At 39.8% G+C, this 21915-nt stretch overlaps 1 protein-coding gene across 7 annotated transcripts in view; it reads left to right on the top strand.

Moving 5' to 3' along the window:
• Positions 1 to 21915, top strand: part of TNRC6B (trinucleotide repeat containing 6B) — a 76405-nt gene that overhangs the window by 31586 nt on the left and 22904 nt on the right. For 5 of the 7 annotated variants that reach the window (XM_021384668.1, XM_021384671.1, XM_021384683.1 and 2 more), the window contains exons 2-9: positions 305 to 392; positions 4101 to 4122; positions 5500 to 5844; positions 10867 to 13197; positions 14070 to 14228; positions 18347 to 18525; positions 19753 to 19827; positions 21069 to 21114. In XM_021384668.1, the coding sequence (XP_021240343.1) occupies positions 305 to 392; positions 4101 to 4122; positions 5500 to 5844; positions 10867 to 13197; positions 14070 to 14228; positions 18347 to 18525; positions 19753 to 19827; positions 21069 to 21114 (3245 nt within the window). The remainder of the gene's footprint in view (positions 1 to 304; positions 393 to 4100; positions 4123 to 5499; positions 5845 to 10866; positions 13198 to 14069; positions 14229 to 18346; positions 18526 to 19752; positions 19828 to 21068; positions 21115 to 21915) is intronic. The other 2 variants (XM_021384674.1, XM_021384676.1) reach the window with 1 other exon arrangement.

The following is a 21915-nucleotide window of genomic DNA, read 5'->3' as shown; positions in this document are numbered from 1 at the left end:
AATGTCTTGAAGGAATTTTTTAGTATCAGTCATGTAGTTAATTTACATAGGATACTGCCAGAAGGGGCCTAATCCAAATAAAGGACTTTTACTTTATGCAGTAAGTGTCGTGATTGTGGCCACACTGAACTAGAAGGTGCTTTTCTGATCTCAGTTAGGCCGAAACCTTCAATGCAAATGAAGTGTGATGATCAGAGGAATCTGGTGTCTTGACTTCTTTTCTTGTGGGGAAGAGATATATAATACATGTGGATCCTACAGAACTTGGAAGTGCTCATATTGTTTTTTTTTCATGTTTTGGCAGAGAGAAGGAGCAAGAAAGGGAAGAACAGTTAATGGAAGACAAGAAAAGGAAGAAAGAGGATAAGAAAAAGAAGGAATCTGCTCAGAAGGTAGGTTTTGGTATTTGAATTCTTCTGACCAACTGGATAAATAGTGTTGGGGCTGGTAAGATGTTAGATTGCTTGTATTTGAGAATAAAATCTCTTATTGTCTAAGGTATAGTAATGCTACATTAAAGATTTTCTGCATTATTTCTCTTGAACTTTAGTTTTTAGTAAACTTTAATATTTCCTCTTTTTAGTTTGTCAGGTGAAGAAAAAGTAATTAGTTTTGTGATAAGTATTTAATGAACATTACTGAAAATGGGCACTCAGTTTGTGCATTTCTTGCTGTTTTGAGGTGTTTGGAGATGGGAACACTACACATTTTTTAAAAAGGTTATGTGAAATATTTCTGTTGAAATTACTTTTATTTTTTGTTACGTATCATTTAGTTTTTACATTTTCTCTGGCCAGTAACACTTTTGTTGAAGTAGAGATTCATGAAGAATCGCTGAAAATTGTTTATGCTCAACAAATGAGTTTGAACGCTTGCTTTGTTCAGAAGTGCTCTTTTTTGTTAAAAATGTAGTAGATCGTTCTAGGGATTAACCTGAAGTGTGAACTCGACGTCTCTTCCAACTTGATGTGTGCTTTTTACTTTAAGTCCTCTGTCTTGTTTTGGGCATCCTAGTCCAAGACAGCTGTAAGCATCCTTGAGTGCAATCAGCAAAGGGTTCCAGAGATGATGAAGGGACTGGAGTACCTGACAAATGAAAAGAGGCCGAGTGAGCTGGAATTGCTCAGCCTGGGGAAGAGAGAGCTCAGGGGAATGTGTGTAAATACTTGGCAGGAGGGAATAATGAAGATGCAGCCAGGCTCTTCTCAGTGGTGCACAAGACAGGACATGAGGTGGTGAGCACAAATTGAAAGACAAGAAATTCTGCTTAATCACAGAAGGATATTTTAGTGAGTGTGTATGGATGGTCAACCACTAGAACAGGTTTGCCGGAGAGGTTGTGGTTCTCCGTCTTTGGAGATGCTCAGAAACAAGTTGGACGTGGCCCCAAGCAGCTTGGTTTTGGTAATTTGCTTTGAGCTGGGAGACTGACACGTTGAGGGAGAGCCACTGCAGGCTGTCACATCTCCAGAGGCTGTGCTTCCCAACCTCAACACTAATGTGAAATTGAAAGCAGAGTGCTTTACTTTCAGTAGTCCTTGTTTTTTGATTACTTCAGGTTCTAGGAAGATCAGGCGTTACTGTTTTCGTGATAGGTTATGTAGCTTTGTGTTGCGAACAGCTGACGTTGATTCCGCAGGGCCAGTTACATTTTAGCTCATTGGGAGTTTTAAGTCTCATTTCACCAATATAAGTGTATCACTTCAAAATAGGTGCAGATAAACCTAGTCTGTTTCTGTTGCCGTTCTCACAGCGTCATGATGATGCATCGCCAATAATACTGCAGAATATCAGTAGCTACACAATAAGGTTTCTTCAGCATCCATCGTTTTTTCTCCAGTGCTGCTGCTGTTTAATGTTCAAGTATAAAATAAAAATAGATGGTGTGTTTTCAGCCTTGTAGGAACCAGGAGGTGCAGAGGCTTGTGAGTAAAGAGTAGTGATTTGAGGATTATATGTTAATACTCAACACAAACTTGGAAAGGTTGTACTGATGGTGTTGATAACAGTGCTGTGAGTGTTTACAGAGGAATCAGTACTTTGAATACAAAGGAGATTTGCCAGCTTTCCTGTGTGGTCCCTCATCTACCAAGTTATTTGCTGTGATTGCATGTTAAGATATTTTTCCAAAATCTGGGAAATGGCAAACATTGAAAATAAGTTAATCTCCTAGAGACCAAGTGGAAGAGTAATACTTGAAGACAGCTGGGAATATAGGGAGCACACAGATGTGTGTGTCCATTCTTAGTGATTGTGATGGTGGTCACCAAAAAAACCAGCAGCGATTTGTGGGGTACCTCTTTCAGACAGAGTTTATACAACATGAAACAGCTGTTTCTGTCTCGATCTTTGGAAACGTAACAAAATAAAAAAAAAATAAAAATCACCAAAGGTTATGCAAGCAGATTCATAGATTGAATTCCTGTGGTTTGTGTCCCAGGGGCTGTTTGGTCGCTGGTCAGAAGGCTGAGATTGGCCCTGTCCTGCCAATGCTCACAGGTTTCCCGCAGAGAGGTGACGGCTGTAAGTCTGAGACACGCAGTCACTTTCTCAGCTTCTGTATTCTAAATCTGAAAAATCACAACACCAGATCGGTTTGGCTAGCATGGATGTAACATAGGCAAAAGTATTTTTTTTAATCTAAGACAGCTGTGGCTATAATTTAGGATCTTTTGAACATTCGGTGAAGTGGTGCTCTTCCAAGTAGAGGAGTTGTTTATGGAACATGTTTACTCTTACCATAGTAAACCTACCAGCATTACAACATTGGTTTCATGAATTCTTTTATCCCATTTCACCTTCCTTTAGTAATGGAGCATTACAGTCACTTAAGTGCTTAACGGAAGTTTAACTGCTCTAGAAGCAGATACAGTTTCACACACATGGGATGTTTCATAAGAGAAATGAAAACTGACATCTGGCAAGGTACAGACACATTTTTGGTACAGGTGCATTGTTGAAATCTTAGAAGAGTTGCGTAAATCTGAAGTTAGGATGTTTGAGTTTGGTTTATATTTTAGTGAATATTTCACTTTGCATTTCGAGCTTCTCACCTTTGTGAAGTAAATGATGCCACAGCAATTCAGGACAGTTTGTCTTTTTATTCTTTACCATACAAAAGGGTTCTGGCTTGGTTGGCTTAAACAATAAACTGCTTTTTACTTGTGCTTTCATTATTCTATACTGTCCCTGCGTGCTTTCCAGAATTATGGACTAGCTCAGCAATTTCCTTTTCAGAACAGGTGTCATAGAGCCTGACACATGATGATCTTTAGGATTTTTTCATTATTGTGTAGTGGAACTCATGATCGACAGGATCAAAACATGCTACAATACACAAGATTCCAGAGAATATGCCAGTGATATGTTTGTGTCTGCTGTAGCTTGAAATCTGCTATGCTGTAAGAGTGTAGAAGTACAGCGAAAAGCCACATTGAGTGCATTGTCCAGCGTGATGGCTCACTTCAGTAATCATCTTCTTGCGTTCAAGAGATGTTGAAGTCTGGTACTTTATAGGTATTTCTGATACGTTGTGCAATTGCAACAACAAACCTTCTGTCTCCCTGGGGAAGATGTGGGAAAAGTGAAAGGAAACGTGGCAGACACAGATTGGTACTCTCACGTGCAGTGACTCTGTGGGAATTCTGTTGCTAGCCCCAACAATCTGCTGTAGGTATAATATCATAGGGGGTAGGTTTTATTACACTTTAACTGCAACATTTAATGTGCACAGTCTGAGGGAATTGTAGTGGTATGTAGCTCAGGTTTATGTGTGCTTCACCAATTAGCATTTAGCTTATTTGTGTTAACAAATCAGTGTTTGGTAGGAGCAAGGGGGTGAATACTAAAAATCAAGAGTACAGTGATACTGTTTTTGCCAGAGGATTTTGCATGAGGCAGAGGTATTCCGGAAACTGTATTGTTCTTAAAAATTTATGTATGAGACATAAGTACTTCAGATGCTTGCAGTTCATCAGCTGATTATTTTCTTTCAGCATATACCGATCTTGTGCTCATAAATTCATGATCTAGTGCAGCCTGCTGAATGTTTGTTTTGAGGTTCTTACAACTGTATTTACATTCTTGCTCTTACTTTGCAGGTCACAGATCAAAAAACCAAAGGTAAGAGTCTTTGTTTAATCCTACCGAGTATTTGTATTGACTTGAGCCCAAACTTGATTTTGATCAAAGCTGTTAGAAAAGGAAGGGGAGTTGCGGTTTGAGATGAAGGACTCAAAATGAGCATTTGGAAGAGAGAAAAGTTAAGAGGATTAAAATGGAGAAACTAAAACTCTCCATCTTGTCATCATCAGAATACTAGAAGTGGAAATGGTGATTGTGGATAAAATAGGTTAACTGAAATATTTAGCCCAACTTTCAATTTTACAAAGATTTTAGATGAGCAAATGAAAACTGAAACCAACTATCAAAATGGAATGGAAGACAGGGAAAGTACTGCATATGGTGACATAAAGAAGCAAATGAAAAAGGCTTGTTTCTCGAAACTTACTTAAGAGATAGGGGCAATGAAGCCTATATAGAGAAGTCAGAAAACCCTCATCAAAACAATATGTGGGGGATAATGCATTCACAGCTGCCAGAGAGAGACTCCCTGATTTTGATCTCTCTTTTGTAAGAGCAAACGTTTTGCTGATAACGCTCGCTTTGATGGGGAGGGGTTGCTGAGCATGCCTGTCTCATTGTAGTCTCCAGTAGAGGCAAGAGCAGATGTATTAAATTTTCCTTACCTTTGGAGTCTGCTCTCTTAGTGAGTTATTACAGGTGCATGACTAAGGTAATGCCTGATTCTCTTTTGCAATATTTCAGAAAGCACAGGGAGAGTAAGGGGACACAAACCCCCCACGTTTTGGACAGTATTAGTTTCTCAAGGATTTGTGCGCTTTTTTACTTTCCTCTAAGGCACAGTAGCCTTCAGAAGCAGCTTGTCCTTGCTTATAGGGGCACCTGGTGACCAGGTAGTAAACTTTAGGCAAGCCCAATGCAAATGGTGTAGGTAGGACTGCTTTTTGAATAAGAGTCAAATATTACTGCCTTATTTCAGAGCAGTATAGAGCTCTCAGACTTGTTAATTCTCAGTTGTAGAGGAGGGTCTTTTGCTCTGTGTTCTAGCAATGGCCAAAGCAAGTGAAACTTAGAATCTGATTTCAGGTCTCCAGTAAGGGTGATGCATAACAATCCTAAAACCAGTTGAAGATGGGGAAGAGAAGGGGAAAAAAAGGTTATGTATGACTGTTCGTCTTTTAAAACTTCTCTTGACCTAGGGTGCTATTGCTTGCCACCATTACTTTTTTAAAAAATTTAGACTTCAACAGGCTTGCCAAGGGCAGAGTTCCAATTAAATTTTATTTGTATAAGGTTGAAGCTGCATTGTATTTCAGAGAAGAATGGCATTATAAAAGAAAAGAGTTGCAGGACTTCTTGTAGCTAACACAGGTTTAAGTGGAAAAATTTCTAACTTTCGCTTTTCCTGTTTTTCAGTGCCCGAAGTGACGAAACCAAGTTTAAGCCAACCAGTGGCTGCCAGCCCAATTGGCAACTCTCCATCGCCACCAGTCAATGGTGGCAACAATGCCAAAAGGGTGGCAGTGCCGAACGGACAACCGCCAAGCGCCGCCCGCTACATGCCTCGGGAGGTGCCGCCGCGATTCCGTTGCCAGCAGGACCACAAAGTGTTACTGAAACGTGGGCAGCCCCCTCCACCATCCTGTATGCTCCTTGGGGGTGGAGCAGGGCCTCCTCCCCCAACAGCACCAGGAGCAAACCCAAACAACGCACAACCAGTGACAGGAGCACTGCTGCAGAGCGACAGTGGGACTGCAACAGGTGAATAATAATGACGACGTCATACACACGTGTATGTGCACGCTCTTAAGGAAAGAGATCACTGAAATTGTGCACAGACACATAATTTTGGAAAGCTAACTTCTACTGTTCTAGCGCGTACGCTTTTCTTTTGCTGTTAGCAGCACTGTATGCAATTTTTACTACTATCTGGCACCAGAAAGATAATTTCTTTTTTAAAACATATGCATGTTTTAAGTGGTTTGAATTGGGTGCTGTTGTGCTCTTTGGACCACGGCAAGGTAAATACAATGTAGGGATAACTAGGTAGCATTTAGTAGCTGTCATTGAGTAGTTCTTAATACCCCCTAAGGTTTCTTCCATGTATTTCCTCTGTTGTCACTTCTTAATAGGACCTAGTAAAACAGGCATCAGAGTTTTACAGTTAGTTCATATAGATATGAAGTTTGCAAATAACAGGTGTCTGTCACTTCTCGTCTGGATAAAATAGCAAGGTGGTCCCTTTGCTCCTGAGTTTTTCTTCTTTTTTCGTGATCTTCTTGAATTTCTCCTTACATAAGCCTTTTCACAGTAGTTTTCCCTAAAATACATCCTAATTACTTTAAAAATTTTGACGACTGTCTTGCTTTTGCTTTTCTGATCACTTTAAATTACAGCAAGTAAGTTGATTTTAAGATTGTTTTATGAGCACGGGAAGACTAATGACTGCTCCTGATTTTTTTAGCAGCTTGAGGGTTTGTAGTAACAATATTTCCTTCTTAACTTACAGCACTAGAAAAAACAGGTCCACTTGGGACATCTGCCTTCTAAAGAAAGACTTAGTTGATCTGAGAATTCAAGGACAACTTCAGTTCTAACAATAAGGATTTAAAAGAAAGAAGAAGGAAAAATGCTACCATTATGTCTGTTTTGAAAGCCCCAACAGAGTGGGTTATTTTATTTTTATCATTGAGAGCATAGACTTTAGTTCTCTGTGGTCCACAAAAAGATGAACTCTGAGGTGATTTAGAACTCTAGAATCTAGAAAGCTAGGTGAGATGCTTTTGTTTTTGTTAGAAAGGTTTCTAGGAAAATGAATAATTTAGTTTGTTTTGCTTCTTCCACTCTTGAGTTCCTTTGTAGTGAATCACTGTTTGACAGAGTTTTTGTCCTGTCTCTGATGTTCCCTGTTTAATTGTGGGCATGTTTTCAAGCTAAAACAGAAAAATGGTAGCTAATCGGTTTAAAAATGTATCGGTTAGAGATGGCTGATTTTGATAAAAACACCTGAAAGTGGAATGGTGGGGAAAAAACAAAACAAAACCAACACCCCAAAGTTTTCACACTTTATGTATAAAATGCTAGTGTTACATCAGCATTAGCACACCTTCACAGTGAGAGACTGACAAAGGAAACGTTATGGTAGTGAAACATTCTAAAAATACTCAAAATATCTCATAAACGTCAATTTTTTTTTATTTTGAATGAATTGCGTTAAGACCAGTTTGAAGTATTTTAGACACCCCTGAAGTTCTATGTAATTATTATGTGTTCAACAGCTGTTATTTGGTTTTGAGACTGACCTCAGGTTTTATGAATTCTCATATTTCAGCATTAACTGAATTACTGAGATTATGTTATATGGCTGTATTTTATTGATTGTGGCAACATTTATGCCTATGGTTATTTCCTTTAATCTGATGCAAGTCTGGAGCGTTGCCGAGAAAGATCTGTGCCCTTCAGACTTGCCTCACCCCATCCAAACACACTTCTGCACCATAGCACAGTATCTGGGCTGGGAAGCTGACTTGGATTAAAATTAACCCAGGATGGTGTTTAAAGCTCATTTCAGTCTGGATGATTTCCCAGTTCGGTGCACTGACTGTCAGTAACAACACAGATGATAGCACATGGGAGTAGGTGTGGCAGAGGACTGGAAATGAGCAGCTGTCTAAGAGGAAGGTTAGTGCTACACTTAAAAAGCTTCAGGAAATTGCTTATGGAGGTATGGTGTTGCCTTGCCTCTACTGTCACTAATTCCTTCTAAGGTCCTGGCTGTTTACAAATTGGGTGTCAGATTTGGACCTAATTTTGTCAAGCAGCCGTGTACTGTGATGAACTCATCCCACACACACACACAAAAGGGCAGATTCCCAAAGGAGAAAATCATGTAGCTAATCCTTCTCATTGTTAAATTCGCTAAATAGCTATAGATGGTGTTGGTGAAGTCTTCAATTGCCAGTAACTGATCCATTTTTTGACAATTATTATTTTGCCGCCTTGTAGCAGTGGAGCTTCTCTACAAAACAAAGGAAAACAAACAAAACTGAACAACTACATGAAGAGCAATTATTAATTCAAAAGGTCAAGACCTAATCCTTATTCACGTGTATGTTTTCCTACCAGAACTGAAATGCTTCTGTGAGATGGCAAAACTCTAATCCCCTGTAAGATAACTACTGTTTACCAAGTTTACTACTATCTTGTAGCAGTGCTGTGAGGTAGAGGGTTGTATATCAGTTTTCCACTGTGAGTCATGTTCAGCATGTACAAGAGATTTTTTGAAAGCAAAGCTTAAATTCTACTGGTGAAAGTCTTTCAATCATCATAGTATCCTCCAGGAATCACCAGATGGTCTCTCACAGCAAAACTGAGTCTTTGTTTCAGGACTCCATTTCAATACTTTCATTTATTTCAGTTCCATATTTTCATCCTTAAAAGTAAACATTGGCTAGTAACTTTATTCATTGTAGACAGATCAGAAACTTGTTCATCTTCAGCACGTTTGTTATTAAGGACGAGTCTGCTTAAGAACCGAGAACCCTCACCCAGTCTTATGAGGACAAAACTATAGATTGGTAAGACTTTGTTGCCACTGTCCGATTAGTAAGAGGGGGTTGTTTTAGTAAAATAGTCCATTAAATTGTGTCCTAGTGCACTGTGTTAGGAAACATCCCGATCTTAATACTATTAGAATATCTTTGCAGAAATGGAATGTGAAATACTCTGTTGAAATCACCTACGTAAAGATCTTGCCGTAGGCAGCTATGCAGTTGCAACGTTTGTTTGCTGAGTCTTTGCTACATTCAGAAAACCTTGCAGTTTTTTAAACTTGTCTTTGGCTGTCCCTCAGTCTAATCAGTAATTTTTAAAATTGAGAAAAAAGAGTGAGGAGGGAAGGATGAGGTTACTCACTGTACTAAAAGGATAACCAGATATAAATATCTGTAGAATCTCACTTCCTTGCTCTTCTTAAGTTTGCACTTGACATTAAAATAACAGAAGGAGCAGAATGTGCATGGGAACTGTGTGATCTTTTGGATATTGGTGGCCAAGGTTTAATGAATGAAGACAGGCTTCTTCTGTTCATCAGGTTTCAATGTTTCCAGTATAACTAATAGTAATCAGAAATGTTGGTCTTCACTTTTGAATACGTAATGCATGGACTTTTAAAAAAATCTGCTTTTTTTTTTATAAGTCATTTTAGCTTTATTGGTGCTCAGTGTGAGTTTGTAAAAGGGAGAGTGTTCAGTCTTCATTACAGAGAATTTGTGGGCAGTTTTGAGTTGTTTCAGATTACAAATGTGTAGAAAAGTAAATGGCGCTATGTAGAGAGAACAACGCAGAAGTAGTAATGAACTGAAATTATTTAGATGACCAGAGGTAACTTTAGGTGGAAGGGGAAATCTTGCCTGTCTTATTAAATTAATGGTGAGAACTATCTGAACATGTGCAAGCGTTACACTGTTAGCACTGACGTAGACTTCATTGTGGCACTGTTAATTTGTGCGCTTTAAAACTGTGTACAAATGCCTTGACATGATGGTCCTATTCCTAGTCATTTCTCCTGCCGTTTTCCTTGCAGTGACTCTAAGGGTTATTGGACTTGCAGGTTTCCCTGTACAATGTGCTAAGCCAGCAAAAGCTAACCTATGAAGATGTGGACAGTTTTCTGTTGAGTTTGTGAATACAGTTGACTTAGTTAAAGGGCTGTCAGACCTGTCACAAATGAGAGGTGAAACTTAGCAAATTTGAAGCAGATCAGGTAAGAGAGAGGAAGAAATGTTTGTTATCTTATTAGCTTTTGTTTAGTGGTGGAGAGATTGATTCAGTTTCTCACAAAACCACAACATGTGATTTATGTGGTAAAAGTAGCAGTAATAGAAATGAGGGATAACTACATGCTGAATACAGCTTGTATGCTACTAAATAGAAATTTTAATTGGTGTAGCTTTGACTCTTTTGGTTTGCTCTTTTCAGTGTAGCTTTGGGAAAGAAAGCTCATTGTTTTGTGAGGCTGTAAAGAAACTTCTACTAGCAAAATCAACTTAAAAAAGATGTATTTGAAGCTAAAGGATATACTACTTCAGCTTTATATTCCTTAGATGCTTTTTGTTTTTCATACTTTACCTTTCCATCTGTCGCTTTGTCGGTCGCTTTGTTGAACCGGTTGAATCAGTCATAGAATCATAGAATATCCTGAGTTGGAAAGGACCCATAAGGATTATTGAGTCCAACTCCTGGCTGCACATAGGACTACCCAAAAATCAGACGCTATGTCTGAAAGCATTGTTCAGATGCTTCTTGAACTCTGTCATGTAGCTGTCAGTCTCCTACATGACTGTGCAAACATGCATGCATAAAAGTGTGTGCACATATACATTCTTGTTCTTAATATAGTATGATTTTATCTCTGTTCTTTAAAAGTCTACGACCAGTGCCAGTAGTGACACATATTGGTTCATTACATGAGTTATAATCATTGTGTTGAACTTGAATCAGCTGGGTTGTAAACAGCAGTAGAGACTTAACAATGAATTCAGATGCCCAGAAACTGCTTCTGGGGAATTTCTTGAAACACATTTTTAATCAGTATTTTTAATGGTGTTTTCCAGCCTCTTGTTCTTCCTAATCAACTTTGTTACACATGTCTGAGAGAAGGATTAATTTGTTAATGGAATCAGTAGTCAGTGGTGTCAAAAATGTGATGTTCAGTGTTTTTAGACAGTATGGTGTATTAATGATCTTTTGGGGTCTTTTTTATGCTTTTTTTCTTCTTTTTAGATTCAACAATTGGAGGTGCTGCTGCTTCAAATTATGCAAATTCCACTTGGGGTCCTGGAGCCTCCTCCAACAGCGGCACCAACGCCAACCCAACTCACATCTGGGACAAGGTGATTGTAGACGGGTCTGACATGGAAGAGTGGCCTTGTATTGCCAGCAAAGATGCTGAGTCTTCTTCCGAAAACACCACCGATAACAACAGTGCCTCGAACCCTGGTTTGGAGAAGAACACTCTGCCAGGAAGCACCACTAGTAACAAAGGAAAAGGAAGCCAGTGCCAGTCTGGAAGCGCTGGAAATGAATGTAATCTTGGGGCCTGGAAATCTGATCCCAAGGCTAAATCTGTTCAATCTTCCAACCCTGCTGCCGAGAGTAACAATGGACTAAGTAATTGGAGGAACTTGACTGGACAAGATAGAATTGGTTCTGGTTCTGGCTTCAGCAACTTTAACCCAAATAGCAACCCATCTGCTTGGCCAGCACTGGTCCAAGAGGGCAATTCTAGGAAAGGGACTTTGGAATCTGATAGTGGTAGCTCCAATGCACAGATTAGCACAGTAGGTCAGACCTCTAGGGAACAGCAGTCAAAGATGGAAAATGCGGGTGTTAACTTTGTCTCTGGCAGAGAACAGGCTCAAATTCATAACACTGATGGACCAAAAAACGGAAACACTAACTCCTTGAACTTAAGTTCACCAAACCCTATGGAGAATAAGGGAATGCCCTTTGAAATGGGCTTGGGGAACCCTTCCAGGAGCACTGACACCCCTTCACAAAGCACTGGAGAAAGAAAGACTGGGAGTGTTGGATCTTGGGGTACAGCTAGGGGGTCTTCTGGAACTGACACAGTCTCTGGACAGAGCAATTCTGGAAACCATGGGAACAATGGAAAGGATAGGGAGGACTCCTGGAAAGGAGCGTCTGTTCAAAAACCTAATGGGTCAAGAAGCGATTCTTGGGATAACAGTAACCGGTCTACGGGTGGTGGGTCTTGGAACTTTGGCCCTCAGCATGCAAATGAAAGCAAATGGGGTGAAGGGAACAAATTAACATCTGGGGTCTCTCAGGGAGAATGGAAACAGCTGTCTGGGTCTGATGAACTGAAGATTGGAGAATGGAGTGGTCCAAACCAACCAAATTCTAGCACTGGAGCATGGGACAATCAAAAAGGCCACCCTCTTCCTGAAAACCAAGGCAATTCCCAGGCTCCCTGTTGGGGAAGATCTTCCAGCTCTGCAGGAAGTGAGGTTGGAGGTCAAAGCACTGGAAGCAACCACAAAGCAGGAAGTAGTGACAGTCACAATTCTGGACGCCGATCATATAGGCCTACACATCCTGATTGCCAGGCAGTCTTGCAGACTTTACTGAGCAGGACTGATTTGGACCCCCGAGTGCTTTCAAACACTGGCTGGGGCCAAACTCAAATTAAGCAAGATACCGTATGGGATATTGAAGAGATGCCACGGCCCGAGGGGAAGTCTGATAAAGGAACTGAGGGGTGGGAGAGCTCTGCCACACAGACAAAGAACTCAGGGGGCTGGGGCGATGTACCCAGCCAAAGCAATCAAATCAAGTCTGGATGGGGTGAGCTCTCAACCCCAACGGAGTGGAAGGACCCCAAAAATACTGGAGGATGGAATGACTATAAGAACCCCAATTCGTCTAATTGGGGAGGGGGAAGACAAGAAGAGAAATCATCATCTTCTTGGAATGACAGCTCTAGTAAGGATCAGGGGTGGGGTGGACGGCAGCCTAATCAAGGATGGTCTTCTGGAAAGAACGGTTGGGGAGAGGAAGTTGACCAAACAAAAAACAGCAACTGGGAAAGTGCGGGAAATAAGCCAGCATCTGGTTGGGGTGAAGGTGGGCAAAATGAGATTGGAACTTGGGGTAACGGTGCAAATACAGGCTCTGCTTCAAAGGGTGGTTGGGATGATTGTAAAAGAAATTCAACGTGGAACGAGACGGGTCGACAGCCCAACTCCTGGAACAAGCAGCAGCAGCAACAGCAGCAGCAACAGCAGCAGGAGACTTCTGGTTCCTGGGGTCCACCGCCACAAACTCCAAGTAATGGGCGACCTCCAAACCCAAACTGGAACAGTGGACCACAGCCAGCTGCCCCCAAAGACGAGGAGCCTAGTGGCTGGGAAGAACCTTCTCCACAGTCAATCAGTCGAAAAATGGATATTGATGATGGCACTTCAGCTTGGGGAGATCCTAGCAGTTATAACTACAAGAATGTGAACCTGTGGGACAAGAACTCACAAGGAGGACAGGCCCCACGGGAACAGAGCCTGCCTACTCCAATGACTAGCAAATCACAAGCATCAGGTACTCGTCTTGTTCCTTTCTTCAGCAAATTTCTATTTATGATCGTAACCCTTACGCATAAGAGATACACTTGTAGCCTACAACTGATAGTATTATTTCATAATGAAAAACCATTTTTTACTTGAATGTTTGGTTCTGAATTTGAGTCTCGTTAATTTGAATCGAACAGTCCTCTGCTTTTTGTGCCTTAGTAACTTTAATCTGAATACTGGTCAGCTTGCCAGTAAAAAAAAAAAGGACTGTTACCTGGCAAGTATTCTATCTGAGAAGGGCTGAATTCTTACAGAATTTGTATTTAATTGCTGGAGAAACAGGGAAAAATTCTGTATTCGCTTTGAGTCAAAAACTGTTTGCTTTGAAACACTGTTAATAGTAGGTAACACTGAGTGAGCATGTGGTTTAGTTTCTTAGTTCAATTGGGTTCTACTGTATGATGAAGAACATTTAGCAAATTTTTTTCTTCTTTGAAATAATAATTTAAAAAAAAAAAACAAGAAAACAACCCTACGTAGTCTGGAAATAAATAAGGTGTATTGTTACGTTCTTAGTTGTTCTTCAGTATATGAAAATGCCAAATGGTCTGGTGCTTTTAGTTGAAAAAAGTTCACCAGAAGATAAAATAGTGTTAGGTTCATATTTAACCTGAGAGAAGAATATTATTCATCATTACATGCTTTCTTTTCATACCTGAAGGTCAGAGCCCACCGTGAACAGTTGATGTGAACAGTTTTTGATTCTGTTTCACCCACGCTGTTGAGACCTCAAAGTCTTCAGCAGACATAGTACAGTAGATTCATGACATGGTGCTGCACTGCAGTAAACAGTTCATTGTCTAAATGGTCTGTAATGAAAACTCTTTCTCCTTTGTGCAGTCTGGAGCAAAAGCACTCCACCTGCTCCAGATAATGGTACGTCCGCCTGGGGTGAGCCAAATGAAACCAGTCCCGGGTGGGGTGAAGTAGATGATACAGGAGCATCGACAACAGGCTGGGGGAATGCACCTTCCAACGCCCCGAATGCCATGAAATCTAGTGAGTATAGGCCAGATGCTAGTTTATTTGCAGTGGTCCTGGAGACTTCTAGTGTTTGGCTTTTTGATGTAGGTCACCCATGGAGGAATTGTTATCTGAGGCCTAGAAGCGATGCTGAATGTAATGTAAGATTTTGGTGGATGAGTGATTAAGTGCTTACAGTTGACTGGATACTTACCTTTAAGGTAATGGAGACTTTCTTTACGTAAGTGTTTAAATGGACAGCTTTGATTTGTGCAAGTGCTGAAGCACTAGAGCATCTGAGTGAGGAAATACTTCTTTTTCTCACACATCGTCTTTTCTCTGACTGCATGCTCATTACTTAAGGTACGAACTTGTTACATGGTGAATCCCTTTTCTGATCACATCAGGAAAAGGAATGCGCAGTTTATAGAAACATTTCACAGTAGAGGTGTGTGAAGTGACTGTGAATGGACTTTTTTGCTGCGTGAGTGTGAAAAACTCATGAATTGACCTTCCCCTTGTGGCCTAACCTAAATGGCTGAATACTTTCTAGATATTGCCTGCCTACAGCTATGCTTCTCCATGAATGAGAACCTGTGGAACTTTTTTTTAAAAAAAAAATCACTTTGAAGTTAGAATCCTACTATATCAAGTTTGATTTGTGTGGAAGTTATTCCTGAAGTATGCTGTTAGTAGAACTTTTATTTTGCTGTTTTTAGGGAAAATGGAACAACATAGCAGTGTTATAGCCAATGACAGTGACTTTTGGTTATTAAGTTTCCATTTGGAAATATTGATAATACTTGACTGTTTCTGAACATCAGTGTTATACTGATTGTAAGACTTTCCAGTTACAAGTTACTCCTACAGCATGTGATTGTCTGGGATGAAATGTTCTGTACCGACTGTTTGCTGTTGTGTCATTTTCTCTTCCCCACACTTGAATAAAACAATTAGGCCATTTATGAAACAAAACTGGAAAAATCCATTAACATTTATTGAAACCTTTATTGGGTGGCTGTAGTACTTCTTGTGCCTGTCAGACAAACTTGGCACTTCTCAGGATGCTAGACTTTTTTTCTGGATATTTTCTTCCTTCCTCCTTAAAAAGCCACCTAAGTATGGCCAAAATAAGAACCTCTGAGATACTAATGATCCATTTCAAAAATCTGTGGATTTTTTAATATTTGAGATAGTCTTTAAAGACTACAAATAGTCACTTGCATGTCCTAACTGATCTGCATGTGGTGACATAACCAAAGAGCTAAAGCATATGTATTGTGCTTTGTGTATAAACTATTTCCTACTCAGCAGTAGCAAAATTCAGGGAGTTTCCATGTGTTGCCCGTTAAAGTATGTCACCAGCATTAAGAGCTGGGATCTTCTTTCTCATGTGTACTGTGACTGCTCTATCAAATTATTTCTAATTGGTACCCAGACAGAACAAAGGAGAAAAACTACATTATTCAGTGGACTAAGGGGAGATATTTCATATCTTGGGTAAGCTGGAAGAGGAAATTGGGGCAAACTGCCTGCAAAGGTGTAATTTATGGTTGAAAGTAAAGAGAGGAAATAGAGACTAGCACCAGCTGGACAAGAAAATTACAGTTTAGAGCCAAAGAAGGAAGTGGGAGATGAGGTGAGACCAAAAAAAAAAAAAAAACAACCCCAAGACAACTGAATGAGCAGAAAAGGTTCTGAAAATAGGTTTCCTGTATGTCTTATGAGGAAGAGGTAGGACAGGAGAGAATCATGCAACCGAACAAAAGCGTAGAGCTTAGCGTAGGAAAGCTTCTTGAAGTAAAGAAATCTGAGGCAGAATAAAAGTTAACACTTGGGAGAGTGTTCAGTTTTACTTTTCAGAGAATATTCTGTTCTTAACTTTGGATAGATAAGGTCAAGATAAAAATTGTGCCATTACTGCTGGTGAAAGCCATTGGCGTAATATCCCGTTCCTCTGCAGTGCTGGCAAATAGCAGTCCTTGTTCACAATACTGGCAGCTCCAGCAATAGGAGTCTGTGCAGCTGGTGTGAAAGTTTCAGCTCAACTGAAGTCATGTGAGTGTCCGTGTGATACTGTCTCACAGAATGTGTTTTTGTTTGATGTTTTTTAAATTATCATAGATTTATATAAAAACTAGATGATGTTGAGAAGTCTTGTAGTTTAAGGTCTCTGCAGTGTTGATTTGCTCCATTTTATTACATATTCTGAGATGACTTTCAGTGGAAAGAAGGGTTTTGTGTAGGACCTGAAATATTCTAAGCACAAAATGGGATTCTTTTTTTTTTTCTCCTGCGGCATCATAATATCCAGTTATCCAGCAAACAAGTACTTCTGGTTATTTGTGTGAGTAATTGCTGTGATCCCCATTTTGCATTTGATGAATGGAGGCATGCAGATTTTGAGAAAACTTGTTTTGATTTTGAAATCTTTATCCAGATAACTAAGAATTGGAGGTTTTGCATTTGCCTAGCTTTGTGTACCGACACATAGCATTTTACTTAGACTGTATTGTGGTATAGCTCCAGCTGACCTTAAGTTGCACACCCAGAAACTTAAGCGTTGGTCATTGCCCGCTTGTTAAACAAAAGTATTACGTAGATTCACCAGCATTACGTAGGAGTTCTCTGACAGGAGTAAGTTTTTTTTTTTTGTAACATCATAATTTTGTTCATACCTTGAAAGCTTCCTTTGCTTACTGTAGCTATTTATGCCTTCACTGTCAACATATGAAGAAAATAAAGCAGGAATTGTGCTAACAAGTTGTCTTTGTACCGCTGTCCAGATTCACGTTCAAGTGTTTCAGACCTGAGAGCTGTCAATGCAGAAAATTCTCTATGGTCACGTAGTTAAAACCAGGATCATAGTACTATATTTAAACACTGTGGCTGGAAATAAGGTAAAGCCTGTAGCCTTTTCTGTGTAAGTAGCATGATTAAAGGATCAAGAGGCAGATTTTTAGGTTTGGACCAGTATGGCGGCTGAGGAGGCCTGAGGTTTGGTACACGAATGTGTGTTGAAAGGTTACGTTTCCTGTGGAGTAGTTCAGTTGTTACTTATGGTGAAGTTTAAGGTAGCTCTTAAATTGCCATGAAAAGCTGCTGTACTTAACTTCAGTGTGATAGAGGCAGAGTTCCCCTTGATAGATTAATTGCATTTCCTGACTGCTATTTATATTGAGATTTCCTGCTACATTCTTATTCCTCATTTCCACTCTCAAACCTCAGACAATTGAAGGATTAGTGAAGAGAAAGGTGGTGGTGGTGGAGTTTGTTTCTAAAGGAGATGAATGCTTAGGGAAGAAATGCACAGAATGAGGGGTTGCAGTTGGAAGGAGAATGGCTGGACAGTAGACAAGATAAAGATTTGGGCTCTTGTTGGCTTGTTAGTAGACTTCAGATTCAAAGTTTCCTGACAGCATTTATTAGAGAGTAACACCAAAAGAAGAAGCCAACAGGGACAAGAAGCCCTTAGCATGAGTTTGTGTGATGGAATAGATATAACCTTCTGGTAATGGTATCTCTGTTTAAACAGTACTGCTAATGAGTCTTTTTAGTGCCACTGTTAAGACCAGAAATCTAAGAGATTTTTGAGGGATTAAACTAGTTTTGGTGTTGCATATATCAGAGCACAGTGTCAGGTCCTTTCCTTCAGATTCTGCTTAGATGTTGTTCTTTTAAGTTCTTCATTTCTGTGTTCTGTGGAAGGGTTCAGTGTGATGGAAATGTGGTACAGTTTTGAAGGAAGAAAGGAAATAATTCACAAACCACCTGAGCCAGAGACCTCAGCACCCTCTGGATTTTTGTTTTCTTATGTGTCCTTGGAGTCTTGCACTTAAACAAGAAAGTAATAGGTTGCCTTTCAAAGTGTCCAAATGCAGCTGTAGTTGCAAGAGAGGAGTTTGCTTTGATCATTATTTCTTTTAAAGATTTAATGTCGCTTAAAAATTTTTGCAAAATGTGACATGCTAGCATGCCACCAGATCTCTTGGATTGTGGGGTTCATACACAAGTTTCTACAGCTGTTGGAGTGAATACACTTCTGGTTTTGACTTTCTGCAATTCTGACAATTTCAGCTAATGTTGCAGCACCTAGTTACCTGCTGCCATGGTATTGTGGGCTTGTTTTTGAGCTTTTCTTTCTTCTTCTCAAGGTTCTAAATCTATGCAAGATGGCTGGGGAGAGAGTGATGGGCCAGTGACAGGCACACGTCATTCCAGCTGGGAAGAGGAGGAGGAGGGAGGAGTCTGGAACACAGCAGGCTCTCAGGGAAGCAGTTCCTCCCACAACTCAACAAGCTGGGGGCAAGGAGGAAAGAAAACACAAATGAAGGTAAAACACTCGAATGATTCATAACTACTGTGTTGTCTGAAAGCGGTATGACTGATGTGTTAGAGCATTTCTAATAGTTATTCTTCTGAAAGGTATTATGGAGTTCAGCTAGAGAGGTGCCTGGTAGAGCAGCATAAAAAATGTGAGGTTTTTGGATTTGTTTTAATGTGTTACACCTGTTGTGACTAGTAGGTCTGCCAAAAAGTGTCATATTCTCTTGGTATGAAGGCTGCAGAGCCATTGCTAAACAAAACTGAGCAATAAGTATCTCAGGGCTATTGCTCTTCTCTTGTTGGCACATCTGTTAAACTGCTGCTGTTCTGCTTGCGTAGCCTGCTGGAGTTCAGAATCCATAGACTCTCTGGCACATGCACTCCAGTTTTTATTGACTGTTGGATTTGGGTCTGACTTGTGTTTGTTATTGTTAAATTTTGGCCTTGAGCAGGATCTGGGCTACAGTCCTAAATGAATTGCTTTCTAAAGCTTGTGTACGTGTTATAGTTCTCTATAACATTTGATACTGTATTAATATCAGAAGGGCTGAGCTTTGTCTACTTCTACTCAGATATTCAGGGCAGACTTAAAAGGTGAGAGCAGAGCACTTTCCAAGGACGGGGAAATACTCTTGTGGCATAGTTTGGAGTTTTACAATTCCTATTTTGCAGTAACTATTCTCACAAATTTTTTTCTACTTAAAGCTCTTATTTTGACCACCAAAGGATCCGTGCAGTTTTTGTCTTTGTTTTTTAAATCAGTATCATTTCTAACTAACTGCGTTCAGTTTTGATTTTGATTACCTGCACATTGCAGTAAGGCCAGATTGAGAACCAGGTCAGCACAGTGCCCATGAAAGAGAACCCATACTGATGGGAGGAAAGCCAAGGAAAAAGCTTTGTTTGTGATGGATTAAAGAATGTATTAAACTGCAAAAAAAAATCAAATTTGCAAAGTTTTCCAGGTTCTAAAATGAAACTGGAGTTGTGGTAAGCATTCTACACAGCAATAATTCATCTGCTTCAGTATACCTAGAAATGTGCAATTCTATTAAAAAAAAAAAGAAGTATTTCATAAACATCTCCAACTGTGTAAAAATGTAAAGCAGTTTGTTAGAGAGATAAATTTCTCAGATATCAGGATTTTCTTTCAACACTTTGCATCCCAGGGATAAAACAGAATTTAAGAAATGGAAAAAGTGCTTTAAAAATGTGTCTTTTTTTTTCTTTTTAGTGCTCATTAAAAGGAGGAAATAGTGATTCATGGATGAACCCTATATCCAAACAGTTTTCAAATATGGGCTTGCTAGTAAGTGAATTTTTATGAATATAAAATCCAACTTTGTAAAAAAGCAGTACGTTTTAAATTAATGAGATGGTGGTTCATTTTACAGTGTGTAACTTCTTACCTGCATTTGCTTTGTAGGCGTATTGATCTAATATCTGTAGTAGCTGGATATTCAGAACTTCTTGCTACTAAGAATGGTTTCTGAAAAAAACAAAAACCAAAAAAAAAAACCCACCCACAAACTTCAGCTCTTCAAAGCTGCTTTATGACAGCTGTAATTGGTGGGCTTTTTCATAACATGCTGTTTAGAGCACTCAAGATAGAGGTCTCAGCTCATGGCTGTATCATCAGACATCTGTGATTTGTCCAGCACTCTTCAAGTTTCTGAATCTCAGTCATCTGTTGGAGAAGTAGAGTTACAACCCTGTGTCTTAATTATTTTTACTAAATAATGTGCAGCAGGGTCCTTTTTTAGGACAGAAAGAGCTCGATATAAAACGGTACTTAAGGATGGAGTAGAAAGGTGAATAAATGAAGAGCACGTCATGGAGAGAAAAGACCAATCTGCTAAGTAGTACTGTAAAAATACCAACATACAAAAATGCTTAGGAACTTCTGACATGGTCCATTTCTCAAATATTTTACAGAATCTTGCACCAACTGTAATACTGTGATGCAGGAGTAATAATACTTGCTAATAAAAGACCGTAATGGAGAGATTCTGTGAGAAGCCAGGGCTGCACAAACTGTCACTAACAGGGCTAGGATTAGTTTGTAAAGACTTTTGGCTCCAAGGCTCAAATTGAGTCTGCTAGACCATACATGCTTCTGAAAGCTATGGGAACACACTGTCCCAGACTGCGAACTAGAGAGTAACTTGGCAGTGCATTTCAAGATTTGATGACTTGACGGGTCATGAGGATGAGCCGCTATTTTCAGTGTTTCTTCCCTTGACCACTGGAACATGAGGACAGAGGTTCATGTCACGGAGCAGCTGTCTATCCATCTTTCTCTGTCTGTTGCATGTGTTGTGTGTCTGGTTTCATTTCTGTAAACTCGCTGCATACAGAGTTGAGGAGTTGGGGTGAGGTGTGCCTAGACTGAAATCAGGAATTTTTGTGTTAAATTTTAGTTTAGAATGAAACTTCAGTTGACACATACATGGTTTTCCTTTGTTCCACCTTTAACCATCAGGGGCTTCTTTCAGAAACATTCCTCAGTGTTCCAAAGGAGTCGGGACTGACTTTTTTTTTCTCTTCCAGAGTCAAACTGAGGACATTCCAGGCAATAAGATGGACTTGTCTGTAGGTGTGTATAATTTAATTTAAATGCATTTGAAATATGAGACCACATGTAGTATTTTTATGTAAATGATATGCTCTGCTTTGGAGAGGTTTGATCCTTACTTTTTAGTGCTCCTCATGGAAGACAGACACGGTAATAGATGCCATCTGGTATCTTGGCTGCAAGCTTTGAATACTTACACAGCCAACGCTGGAATGCTAGACAGGGATGTATACCTGTGCAGAACACAACTGTAACTCAGGGAAGGGACATACTATAAGACTGTCTTGATCTGTGCAGTTCATATTCAGTGTTAGTGTCAAGAAAGTGAGGGTCCTTCTTTCCTGTCGCTCTTTGCAGTAGGACATCCCAGTTAGCTTAGGTCCCTGGAGGTGATGCATGTTAAAAAACTATCTGTTGGTGATTTCTTCAGTTGCTTGCCTCAGGTTATTACGAGCTATTTGCTCAGTAGAACTAGATTTTTCCCTGTTGATAACCTCACTGCAAATCCTGTACAGCTTAACTGAAGTGGAGCATGGGGAAAACATGAACCTAAATGAGTTGAATTGACCACTTGGATTAACTGTGTTACCTAATCCTATTTAATCACTTTGGAATTCGCCACGGCTTTTTTCTTTGGCAAACTGTCTACAAAGTAAACTGTCATATTTTCTTTGTTCTTGAAATCAAATTAGTTTTACATTCTGTTTTTCTCCAGATTGTTTCTGAATAGTCATTGACATTGTATTGTGGTAGAAATACCACACATTTCTAAACTCTTCTGCCATTTGAGCTGATTGATTCCCTGGAAGATTCTTAACGTAT

Source organism: Numida meleagris, chromosome 1 (assembly GCF_002078875.1).
Source record: "Numida meleagris isolate 19003 breed g44 Domestic line chromosome 1, NumMel1.0, whole genome shotgun sequence".
In the NCBI taxonomy this organism is placed as follows: Eukaryota; Metazoa; Chordata; class Aves; order Galliformes; family Numididae; genus Numida; species Numida meleagris.
This window is presented reverse-complemented; position numbering and strand designations above follow the sequence as displayed.